Here is a 12,470-nt window from a genome sequence, read left to right on the forward strand (position 1 = left end):
AAACTATGTATTTCAAAAGGTTCATTGTGTGATACTAGAGTAAACTTATTTACTGGTGCTACTGATGCCTAGGAAATCTTGCAGTTCTGTGTGTTCTCTCCCTGTGTGAATCTGTTGATATCGTTAAGCATATGGCACAGGCAATGGTTCATTCTGGGTTTATTTCTATCTATCTATCCTCTATTATGGTAGTATTTTATAGGTGGAAAAAATCCTTTATCAGATGCACAGGAGTGTTACCTAGGAACCCCTAGGTAGCAGCGATCACAATGGGCAGGATTTTTTGCCTGTCGGGTGGGCCGGTCAGGAGTGGGAGCGGGTGGGCCCGGGTCTGATCGCCGCCCGCGATCGGCTGCGCGCCGCCATTTTACATGGGCGGGCAAATTAAGGCCCACCCAGTGTGATGCTCGGCTGGTAACACTTAGCGCTACCTGTGCGGGCAGGGGGAGGAGGGAGAGTTGGGACCTGTGCATGCGCACGAAAGAGCGCAGAAATCTCCCTGAGGCATGGAACTGCCTCAGGGAGATTAAGTTCATTTTGAAATTTTTTAATTAAGAGAGATAAAAATTATTTAGGCATTTCCCCTCATGTGACAGTGCCACATGAGCTGGGACATGTTTACGAATTGTGAAAAAAAAAATTCATTTATTCAATAAAACCTTCAGGAAACCTCATCCCGCCTGTGGATGAGGTTTCCGAAAAAATGCAAAGGCCACTTGGGCTCTTCGCTTGCCCGCCAACCTTAAAGTTGAACGGGCAGCCCCGTTAATTATCTAAATTAGTTTCCTAATGGCCTTAACAGGCCTTTGACAGTTTGGCGGGCGCATAGTTGCCTCTGGCGCCCGCCTGCCGAACGAAAGATCTAAATGATGCGCAGTGACGTCAGGACGCACATCAGACATCACCACATGTTATTTTACACTTCAGTGTGCTGAGCCCACCCCCGCATGCTGACATCAAAATTCTGGCCAATTTGATTGAATTTTACATCCAGTTTGAAAGGGAGTTGAGTGGGTCTAAGACCAGTATTTTGAACTTAAATAAGGACAACTATGTGGGCATGAAGGCTGAACTAGCTGAAGTCAACTGGGATACCAGGCTAGGGGATAGATCAATACAGGAGCAGTGGCAGACATATAAAAGGATTTTTCAGAATACTCCGAATAAGTATATTCATACCACAAAGAAAAATTCTGAATGGAGGACTCACCATCTGTGGTTAACTAAAGAATTTAAGGAAAGCATCAAACTTAAGGAAAAAACATATAACTGCGCATAGATGAGTGGCAGGTCAGATGATTGGTCAGAATATGAAGAACAGCAGAGAATGACTACAACGTAGATCAGGAGAAAGGAATTAGAGTATGAGAGGAAGCTAGCTAGAAATATAAAAATGAGTTTCTACAGGTATTTAAAAAGGAAAAAAGTAAGGAAAATGAGTGTTGGTCCTCTAGAGAGTGACAGTGGGGAGTTAATAGTGGATAATAAGGAAATGGTGGATGAAATGAACAAATATTTTACTTCTGTCTTCACTATAGAGGATACAAATAACACTCCAATAATAGCTGTAAATCAGGAGGTGGAAGGGAGAAAGGAACTTGGTGAAATTACAATCACTAGGGAAGCGGTACTGAGTAAACTGATGGAGCTATGGGCTGACAAGTCTTTGGGTCCTGATGGGCTTCATCCTAGGATCTTAATAAAGGTGGCAAATGAGGTAGTAGGCATGTTGGTGTTAATTTTCCAAAATTCACTAGATTCTAGAAAGGTTCCATCAGACTGGAAAGTAGCAAATATAACTCCTCTATTCAGGAAGGGAGGGAGGCAGGAAACTATAGGCCAGCTAACTTGATGTCTGTCCCGGGGAAGATGTTAGAATCAATCATTAAGGAGGTTATAGCTGGACACTTAGGAAAACTCAAGGTAATTGGGAAGAGTTAGCATAGTTTTGTGAAAGGGAAATCATGTTTAACCAATTTATTGGAGTTCTTTGAAGGAGTAACATGCACCGTGGATAGAGGGAAGCCTGTAGATGTACTGTACTTGGGTTTCAGGAAGGTATTTGATAAGGTGCCACATCAAAGGTTATTGCGGAAAATAAAAGCTCATGGTGTAGGGTGTAACATATTAGCATGGATAGAAGATTGGCTGGCTGGCAGAAAACAGAGTGTATGTATAAATGGGTCTTTTCCTGATTAGCAGGATGTAACGAGTGCAGTCCCGCAGGGGCCTATGCTGGAACCTCAACTTTTTACAATCTATATCAATGACGTGGATAAGGGAAGCAGAGGCATGGTAGCTAAATTTGCAGATGACACAAAGATAGGTAGGAAAGTGTGTTATGAAGAGGGCATAAGAAGGTTGCAGATGGGTATAGATAGATTGAATGAGTGGGCAAAAATCTGGCAGATGGAATATAATGTGGGAAAATTTGAAGTTGTTCACTTTGGCAGGGAGAATAAAAAGTAGAGTATTACTTAAATGGAGAATGGCTACAGAATTCTGAGGTGTAGGGGGACCAAGGTGTTCTATTGCATGAGTCGCAAAAAGTTAGTACACAGGTACAGCAAGTAATTAAGAAGGCTAATGGGATGTTATCCTTTATTACAAGAGGAATTGAACATAAAGGTAAGGATGTTATGTTTCAGTTATACAGGGCATTGGTGAGACCACATCTTGAATATTGTGTGCAGTTTTAGTCTTCTTATTTAAAGAAGGATGTAAATGCATAGAACGTGATTCAGAGGATGTTTACTAGGTTGATATCTGGAATGAGAGGGTTGTCTAATGAGAAAAGGTTAGACAGACTGGGCTTGTTTCCACTGGAGTTTAGAAGAATGTGGGGTGACTTCATTGAAGTATGTAAGATCCTGAATGGTCTCGTCAAGGTGGACATGGAAAGGATGTTGCCTCTTGTAGTGAGTCCAGAACTAAGGGGCACTGTTTTAAAATTAGGGACCAGCCTTCTAGGGCACAGATAAGGAGAATTTTTGTCTCTCAGAGGGTCGTGCGACTTTGGAACTCTCTGCCTCAGAAGGCAGTGGAGGCGGGTCATCGAATATTTTTAAGGCAGAGGTAGATAGATTCTTGTTAGGCAAGGGATTCAAAGATTATCGGAGGTAGATGGGAATGTGGAACTCAAAACACAAACAGATCAGCCATGATCTTATTAAATGGTGGAACAGGCTTGAGTGGCATAATGGCCTACTCCTGCTCCTATTTTGTATGTTCGAATGAGTTACAATGAAATTTATTGGAAACGTTTAATTAAACTGATTCATTTCATAGGAGTATAGGAGTTGCTAGACAAAATAAAAAGACCAAGTTCATTTTGGTTGCCACTTCCACTAATGGGGAGCTTTGTGGGATCCATAGTTCCAAAGTCACTTGTTGCTCCAAAGAACGCTACCACATGTCATGATTCAAATTACTCATATGCTGTATCCCAAAATGTTCTTGGAGGTGAAGTTGCTCATTAACCATGCTGGTTTATAAATCGATTTCACTCAAATTGAACAAATATGTGGGAGATTAAATTTCATAGATTTGGAGTTCCCTCAAGCAATAATACAGACAGGAAAAGAAACTGAACAGCCCTCCTCATACACTGCAGCCTGGGGTACAGTGAAGCTGAGTACCAACTGTGGACTGGAGTATGTACCAAAGTTTACCTGACATGGGGACCTATGTATTGTGTCTCTCTGCTGTCCATCAAGATCTTTGCCATCTTGGGAGCTATTCAGGAGATCCCTACAATTTGGAAGCAATAAGCTGCTCCTATGGGACTTCAGTGCAAAATATCTCCATCCAGTCCATTAAAACCTCATTGGATATAACTCAGGATCTGGGTTTCAGTGATCTAAAACCCACAACGTCCATTTATGACAAAAGCAACTTCAAATCCCAAAACATATTTGGCCAGGCTAATGTAACACAAGAGTCGGTGGGGAGGGGTTGACCAGTCTTACGAAATCCCTTGGTGTTATTCCAACCATCCACAATATAAGACTGGGATTACAACCTGACTCAATGGGCTGTCTTATTTAGCAGAAAACATCACCCGCCTAACTTCTGCAAAACCGCTGATGACGAGAGCTGGTCAGTAAACCTCTGATTCGTAGGAGCAGCAAAACCAGCAAGCGGATGATAAAGGATCCTGGTGTAGAGCTGCTGTCATACCCTGACACATCACTAAGCTGATTCAGTCAAAAAGAAAGGCTGAGGAGATATATCATTTAACCATGGCTCATGGAGACAAAAGCATTAATTGACTGCCAGCAACTCCACAAAAACCAATACTGAAAAGCACTGGGACCTTCTCTTCAAAAATGTAGAAGAAGGACAAATCCTAAATAAGTCTGATATTCGTTATGGTGCTGTGTAAATGCAAGGTAGTGTTGTTGTACAAAGCCAGAGAAACAGCTCAAAGCCTGAGGGAAAAAAATTGCACAGTGAAACTGTGCTACAGGAGAAAGACAGATTTGGAGAAACTAGAGTTCAGAGAACCTAAGTCCGAGCAGGAGTTGGCCACTCGGCCCCTCAAGCCTGCTCTGCTATTCAATGAGATCATGGCTGATCTGACTGTAACTTCCCACCTATCCCCAATAGCCTTCCACCCACTTGTTCATCAAGAATCTCTCTACCTCCACCCGAAAAACATTCAAGGGCTCTGCCTCCACTGCCTTTTGAGGAAGAGAGTTCCATAGACTCACTACCCTCTGAGAGAAAAAAATCTTCTCATCTCGGTCTTAAGTGGGCAACACCTTATTAAACAGCGACTCTTTGGAATCACCTCTCCACATTCCACACCAATCTGATCACACAGAATGTTACAGTGATTGGAAAGAGAAAATGGATCATAACATCCATATACCCAGAGGGCTCACAATTGGCCCATCCTGGCTGATGCCCCACCGGTATCATCCATGTGTGATGCCCAAGACAAGCTTTGTCCAGGACATTTTGCTTTCTGCAGGTCTTGATTGGCTTTGCCTTCAGCTCCAATTTTCTGGGGTTTTTTATGGTTCTCTACATACACAGAACAATGAAAATGGATAGGCATTGCAGGAGGTGCCATATTGGCAAATGCAGCTTTGTTGGCAGTTGGTTAAAACAGCCATTAGGCCCTTTACATACATAAGTATGAAGTCTAAGGGATGTTTTAAGCACCTTTGTGAAAACTGCCTTTGATTGAAAGGAGCAAGAGCTGGGGGCTAAACATTAAATGCCTCCCAAAGGTACATTATGTAAAATTTTAAAGATGTTTTTGTCAGGCCAAAAGGAACAGGGGTGCTGCCTTGACTCTACAATCCTTACATTTGCCCGTATCCTTCTTTGTTGCTGCTCCAAACTCTCTCCTGAGCCTCACCATCAGCCTCTGTTGATGCAACCTGATATTATACTTAATGAGCTGCCTGTGGGGGCACGACAGGCACCAGCAAAACATATTAATGAGGCCCGAGAATCAACTTAGGGATGGTCTTGGGCCTCCCAATTGGGGCCATCCAATGTTTGTGGACTTGAAAAGGGGCCATATCCGATTTCCACTCAACCATCCCTATCCCCACACATTATCAGCTGTCTATATCTGTAAAGAGACACATCTTGGGATGTCATGTACATTACGATAGCTACATGCTGCTGTTGTTGTGCAGTGTAGGAGTCCCAAGGGTAAGTGAGTACTTGAAGTGATGTTATATAATTAATGCACCATCAGTTGTGTGCTGTTCTATTTCTTGTGGGACTAACTTTACATTTTGAGCTCATTCTGGAGGAGATCTAATGGCCCAACATTTTAGCCCCATAATGTACTACTCAAGAATTGACTGAATTCTAAAAAGTGCCCATTCTACCTCAAATTACCTCAAAATATCTCAAAAATTTGAATAATGGGTTAAGTAAGATGTTTCACACTGCTACTATGCAGTGGAAACACAAGTGGTATTTTCCACTAACAGGATGCTGCTGTCAGCACAAAAAGGCACTCTGCCTACCACACAATTGAGCAACATTGTGTATGAATTTCAGTGCTGGTGCAATGCCAGGTATGTAAACTGTACATCTCAATGATTGGCTGATTGAATCAAACAACATGTTCCTTCGTCTGTTTGTAATAGGCATAGTACAGAGTGTACTCAACCAGCCCACATTTGCAAAACTCAAAATGAAACATCTACTGTTAGATGTGATTCCGCAATTGGGAAGCACTTGCTGAACAATCCTGAGTGTGCCAATAGCTACACTAACAACCAATTTAAGATAATCAGTTGAGCTTGTAACATGGCTTGTTTACATTTGCTAGAAGTAATATACATTCATAAACAGAGAACCGTTTGACAATATTAGAAATGCAGGTCCCTTTAAGAGTGAACCAGGACAAGCTTCAGAGTGAATTGAGAGCAGGTGATGCTCATTGAAGCCTGTGCTTGAGAGCTGGGTTTTTCTCCAGTAAGGGGGTTTTTGCTTCTGGACAGGGAAAGGATCAGAAGGGTAGAGTGGAAACTGGTATTTGTACTGAACTATAGTTTAACAATAAAACAGTTATGATTCACAGAATGTCTTCTGCTGCCTGATTCAGTAAATGGATATCCACCTATTAAACACTGTTCCCTGCAAACAAAAGGAATATGTTCAAGCCTTGTGCCTTTTTTGAATTATCCAGAAGTATGGGGAGCCTATAGTTCCCTGTTGCTTTCTCTATGGTAATGCCTTGGCCAATCAGAGTTGACTTGCCAATCAATCAGCACTGTTTTCTTCTTTAGTATAAATTGTTGTGATCATTTGAAATTTGGCATTCTTGCATTTGTCCTGATGAGTGCAAGTCGAAAAGCTTCAGCAACATGTCTCTCTTTTCAGCAATATTCAAAACCCTGTTACCTAAAGTTTCTTTCAGCTTTAAAATTGCTCACTTTATGTCATATGATTAACTATTACAGAAAGTAGGACAAATGGGACATTGAATAATTCATCAATGACGTTATTGGCTGAATGAAATCTCATTTTGTTTAATTTTCATGTAAAAGTTCTGCTGTCACATATGAATGAGTAAAGACAGTAACAAGTCACTTTAAAAAACAGAAATTGAGCATCAAACAATTTTTTATTATCAGCTTGCTAAGTAACTCAGTGACAGACACAGTCCTTCACATCTGTAGCTGTTAAGAATCAATCGGGACTCTGGCCTTCCCTTGTATCAGATCTTTCTTGAGTGGCCCCTGAATGAAGAGAATAATGATAGAATTTAAAATGATTTTTGTCCTATCCTGACCTCCAATGTACACCATTAACTTATCTTCACGCCTATAGCATTTCATACAGGTACGGGGCTGAATTTTCGCTTGGAAATAGGAAACAGGAGTGGGGACATAAGATCGTAAGAAATAGGGGCAGGAGTAGGCCATTTGGCCCATCGAGCTTGCTCCGCCATTCAACAAGATCAAGGCTGATCTGATGGCCTTAACTCCACTTCCCTGCCTGCCCCGTTCCCAGGTCTCAGCCTATCCCGTGGGAAAACAATCACTGACCTGGGATTTTCCAGGAGAAAACAGTCACTGACCTGGGATTTTCTGACCTGGGATTTTCCATTGGAAAACAGTCACTGACCTAACAGTCACTGACCTGGGATTTTCCATGGGAAAACAGCCACTGACCTGGGATTTCCCAGGAAAAAATAGTCACTGACCTGGGATTTTCTGACCTGGGATTTCCCAGGAGAAAACAGTCACTGACCTGGGATTTTCTGACCTGGGATTTTCCATGGGAAAACAGTCACTGACCTGGGATTTTCTGACCTGGGATTTTCCATGGGAAAACAGTCACTGACCTGGGATTTTCTGACCCGGGATTTCCCAGGAGAAAACAGTACCTGACCTGGGATTTTGACCGGGGCACCCTCTTACTTAATGGGGACAGGTTCCTTGTCCAGCTAAGGGCAGTAGGCAGGTTCCCAAAGCTGGAGGGTCAATCAGAGGCCTTTCAGTTCGAGAGGAGCAGCAGACTGCAGTAAGTAACTGAGAGTCTGCTTCATCATGGAGGAGCCCACCAATCAATCATTCTAAAACTTTAAATAAAACACAGGCACCAGCCAGGTCAGTAATGTTGGGGTGGGGGACGGTGGGGTGGGGGGTTGGGGAGTAGAATCCCTCTACAAGGTGGGCTTTGGTTGCACCCTCATCCAGGCAGGCAGGAATGGTGTGTAGGCCTGGCTGGGGCACAGACACCCCCCCCTCCGCCACAGAGTGCCCGCCCAATGAATGTAAAATCCTGCCCCACCATTTTTTTTTGCTTTGCTCTACATCTCTGCTCCTATTAAACCACGCACCACCCTGTCACATTGGTTCAACTCTGCAGTTACTCACACATACTGGGTAGACTTTGTCAGACGGTGTAAAATGGGCAACAGCAGATTGACAGCTCTTTTCACATCTCTCCTGACCTCGATGGAAAATCAAGAGAGGGATGTAAAATGAGCTGCCAACTCACTATCAGCTGCTTTACACTATCACAAAGTGTCAAAATCTATCCCATGAAGTCCAAGCTATATTGCCAGGCATTTTTTGTAACCCTACCATGAAAGCTCTCTTCTCCTCAGCTGTCTGGAAGTGTCCGTAGCCAAATTTGGAAGTTGTGTCAATGAACTTGAGCTCAACTTTTTCAACAGCACGGCGTTTAGTGTGAATCAGAAGAGACTGTAAAAGAAGAGCAGATGGCAACCCTGAATATGCAGAATTATTATGTAACATGGTAGAATTTTGATTAGTGTTCACTGGAAATAATATACAATCAACCAAACTGTAATTTTCCGTGACCTTTTTTTCCCTCCTGTGCTTTACACAGATTTCCAGCCATGTAATTGCTGGGCTATTTTAACTGTCCTTGTGATGTTGATTTAGAGATTTCCATGTTGTCACCTTCAATGTTTCCATGGCAACCTCATGCTTTGTTCCAGGATATAAATTTGTTCCGTTTAAAAACACTGCCTTGTTTTACGCATGTAACAATGGAGTGCCTGAGGATCGAACACGGTGGGCGGCATGCAGGTGCTCATTTCACGCCAGAAGTGAACCACCCACCATATTGGTTACAGCTCCTTAATCCTTTGTGGGCACATTGAAACTTTCACATTTGCAAATTTGCCATTGTCCTTCCCCCAGCTTCATTTAAGTGCCAGCGGCGTAAGTGGCACAAGGATCTCACCTCAATTCAGATGCAATCCAACTGCAAGGCCACAGTTTCCAAGTGTCAAGTGAGGGGTTATTTTGATAATGATCATTCGCTGCTTAAGGATGGACAGAAAAATTCTCTAATGTAAAATATTTCAAATGAGCCAGCAAAGTTAGAAACGGTAACTCCCCCAACACATGGCCATCTTACAGAGGAGGACGCTGTACCTTTCTGAGTGCAAGGACACGCTTCTTTGATCCAACGACACAGCCTTTTACCATAACATAGTCATTGTTCACTTCACCATAATGTGGAAATCCACCCTAAAACAGAAGAAGAGATTGACTGTACCTTTTAACACCATAATCCAAGAATCGACAAGTAACAAGCCAAAATATTTGGACGTAATTAGATTGTGTAAGTGGTTGTAAACAGAACAGTTCATGAAATCTAAATTGCAACTGCCCATTGATTAAATTACATGTACAGTGAATGAATCTGTCACTCGGCAAAGCATAAGGTAACACAAATAGCCTGTTACAAACATGATTGACAAATAAAGGAATCAGCATTACATAGAATTTAGCATGAAAGATGCTTTCAGTTAGCTGAGCAGTTAGAAACTAACTGTATCTCTGAAATATTCACTCACACAACATTCCCATTAACCCATATTTCAATTATACTGCATCATGAGCACTTAACAATGGAATATTGGATCAGTAGGGCAGATTCTTATCTTTATCCTCCTCCCCAAACTGTTCTTTTTCTTTGTTACTGCAGTTTAGGAAATGCCGGCAAGCCAATATTTATTACCCATCCCTAAGTTGTGCGAAAGATATTGGGCAGAATTTTACAGCCCCATTGTGGTGGAGGCAGGATCGTAAAATATGGCCAACCGTTTAGAAGTCCATTGACTTCGGTGGGACCGTAAAATCCCGCCAACATAAAATTCCGCCCATTAAGAGGCAACCACATAGACTGGAACTTGAGTCACATGAAGGCCAGATCAAGCAGGAGTGGTAGGTTACCTCTTCTCTGAAGAACCTGAGTCAACCAGGTAGTGAGTTCCCAATCATTGTATTCTTGTGAAACAAAGGATGTGCTAAACAGAGGTAATGGTCCCCTTTGAGGGGAAGATGCTAAATCGAACAAGTGCAGTACATAAAGAGAGATGAGGGCAAAAAATTGAAAAACATCAGACTGGTCCAGTATATGGTGTCCCACTAGAGTTGGGACAGAATAGAGATAGCTTCACTTTGCAGCTATAGCTGAATTTATTTTTTTTGATTCTTTCATGGGCCAGCATTTGTTACCCAATCCTAATTGCCCTTGAGCTGTCTTCTTGAACGAAGGAACGGCGATATAGTTCCAAAAAACGAATATGTATCACTTGGAAGGGAACTTGCAGGTGGTGGTGTTCCCATGCAATTGCTGCTCTTGTCCTTCTGGATGGTAGAGGTGGCAGTTTGGAGGTGCTGTCAAAGGAGACTTGGTGAGTTGTTGCAGTGCATCTAGTGCGAGGTACACACTGTTGCTACTGTGCATCGGTAGTGGAGGGGGTGAAGGTTTAAGGTGATGGATGGGGTGCAATCAAGCAGGATGCTTTACTTGGGTGGTGTTGAGCTTCTTGAGTGTTGTGGGAGCTGCACTCATCCAGGCAAGTAGGGAGTATTCCATCACATTCCTGACTTGTGCCTTGTAGACAGTGAACAGGTTTTGGGGAGACAGGAGGTGAATTACTCACCACTGAATTCCCAGCCCCTGAACTCCTCTCATAGCCACAGTGTTTATATGGCTCATCCAGTTCAGTTTCTGGTCAATGGTAACCCCCCAGGATGGTGATGATGGAAATTCAGCTATGGTAGAGCTGTTGAAAGTCAAGTGGAGATGGTTAGACTCGGAAGTGCTTCATATTGGCACTGGTGCAAACAATAGAATCTTCTATTTTGCAGCATTGACACATCCAGTTGGAGAAAAGCAAGTCTCAGGTTAATTACTGTCAGTGATTAACAGATGGTATCCCTTACCATTATTTTAATGCAGACCACTTGGTTTACTGTTGAAAATAGTAAATTTTAAGCTATTACTTTGTGCATGCTTTTAGATTATTGTAATAACTTCAAATACAACATATACTGTTGGTTAACACATGCCTATGCATTAATATAATTGTATTGCTAGTGTCTAGGACCATGATATCTAATTGTCTAACTGGGATACATATTGTAACTTGATAAGTAAACTATGGATATCACTAACTGAAATCATACACCAGTACAAAGCAGGGACGCACACCGTGAGGTGATGGAACCATTAACAGCAAGATCACCATGGAACTGGTGGACAACCATTTATAGATGCCATCTTGTTGAGAAATAGCGGGTTCGAGTGAAAGAACTCAGAATGATGTATAAGGGGGGCAGTGACCATTTTACTAAACCTCTGAATAATTTATCTGCCATATTTGAACTGAGATTGTTCCAACTGACTCACCATCGGAGTGATGCTCTTATCAGTCATGTCGTAATGAGTGGAAGCGTTATTTTTCACTAATTTGCCATCTTCGATGTGGATACTTTGTCCAATGCGATATATCTGATCAGTACCAGAAAAAATCATTTAGGCAGTTCTTACAATTCACAATGTCCCTTCTAATCAGGCTGACATTCAGCACAGTGCTGAGAGATCTTTGCAGAAGCTGTCTTTAGAAGGAGGTATTCAACCAAGGCCCCATCTCTAAATCCTCCATCCTTGCATAATTAGCCATAGTCTACAAGGGACTGTATGCACTTCTCTCTGAATCAGAGAGGGAGAAGTGCACGAGGAGCACCACTCCACACCAAGAAATTTTAACCAGGATCTTAACACCTGCCATATGCGTGTTTGAAGATTGATTATCAAACTGTTTGGCTGCATCATGAATGCTCCTTCAGTGGCCAACAAGTCCTGGGGTGAGACGTGAACCCAGGGTTTGCTGGCTCAGAGGCAGGTCTGCTACCCACTGAGCCACAGGACCTCCATTCACCTTACTCTTTACATGGAGTTAAAGAGAGCCCCTGGCACAATTCAGAGAAGAGTAAGAAGGTCTCACCATATCCAGGTCAACATCTCTCCCTTAATAACACCACCCAAAACAATTGAACTGTCTCACTTGCTGTTTATGGATTTTGCTATGTACAAAATTGGCTGCCATGTTTGTCTACAGGTTAGTATTGCAAATAACTATTATTATTCACACTGTAACAAATGTATGCAGGCTTCATGGTAACTATGGATCGGCATTAAAAGAATTTTTGTTTTGCCTC

General features: G+C 42.4%; 1 protein-coding gene across 2 annotated transcripts in view; it reads right to left on the bottom strand.

Moving 5' to 3' along the window:
* Positions 1-7,080: 7,080 nt before the first annotated feature.
* The window catches only part of LOC144690831 (large ribosomal subunit protein uL3-like), a 46,891-nt gene continuing 41,501 nt past the window's right edge, over positions 7,081-12,470 (bottom strand). For both annotated transcript variants that reach the window (XM_078558669.1, XM_078558670.1), the window contains exons 7-10: positions 11,659-11,760; positions 9,390-9,485; positions 8,568-8,687; positions 7,081-7,214 (exon numbers count right to left, since the gene is read on the bottom strand). In XM_078558669.1, coding sequence (XP_078414795.1) covers positions 7,158-7,214; positions 8,568-8,687; positions 9,390-9,485; positions 11,659-11,760 — 375 coding nt within the window. In that variant the 3' untranslated portion in view covers positions 7,081-7,157. The remainder of the gene's footprint in view (positions 7,215-8,567; positions 8,688-9,389; positions 9,486-11,658; positions 11,761-12,470) is intronic.

Source organism: Cetorhinus maximus, chromosome 15 (assembly GCF_964194155.1).
Source record: "Cetorhinus maximus chromosome 15, sCetMax3.hap1.1, whole genome shotgun sequence".
Taxonomy (NCBI): domain Eukaryota; kingdom Metazoa; phylum Chordata; class Chondrichthyes; order Lamniformes; family Cetorhinidae; genus Cetorhinus; species Cetorhinus maximus.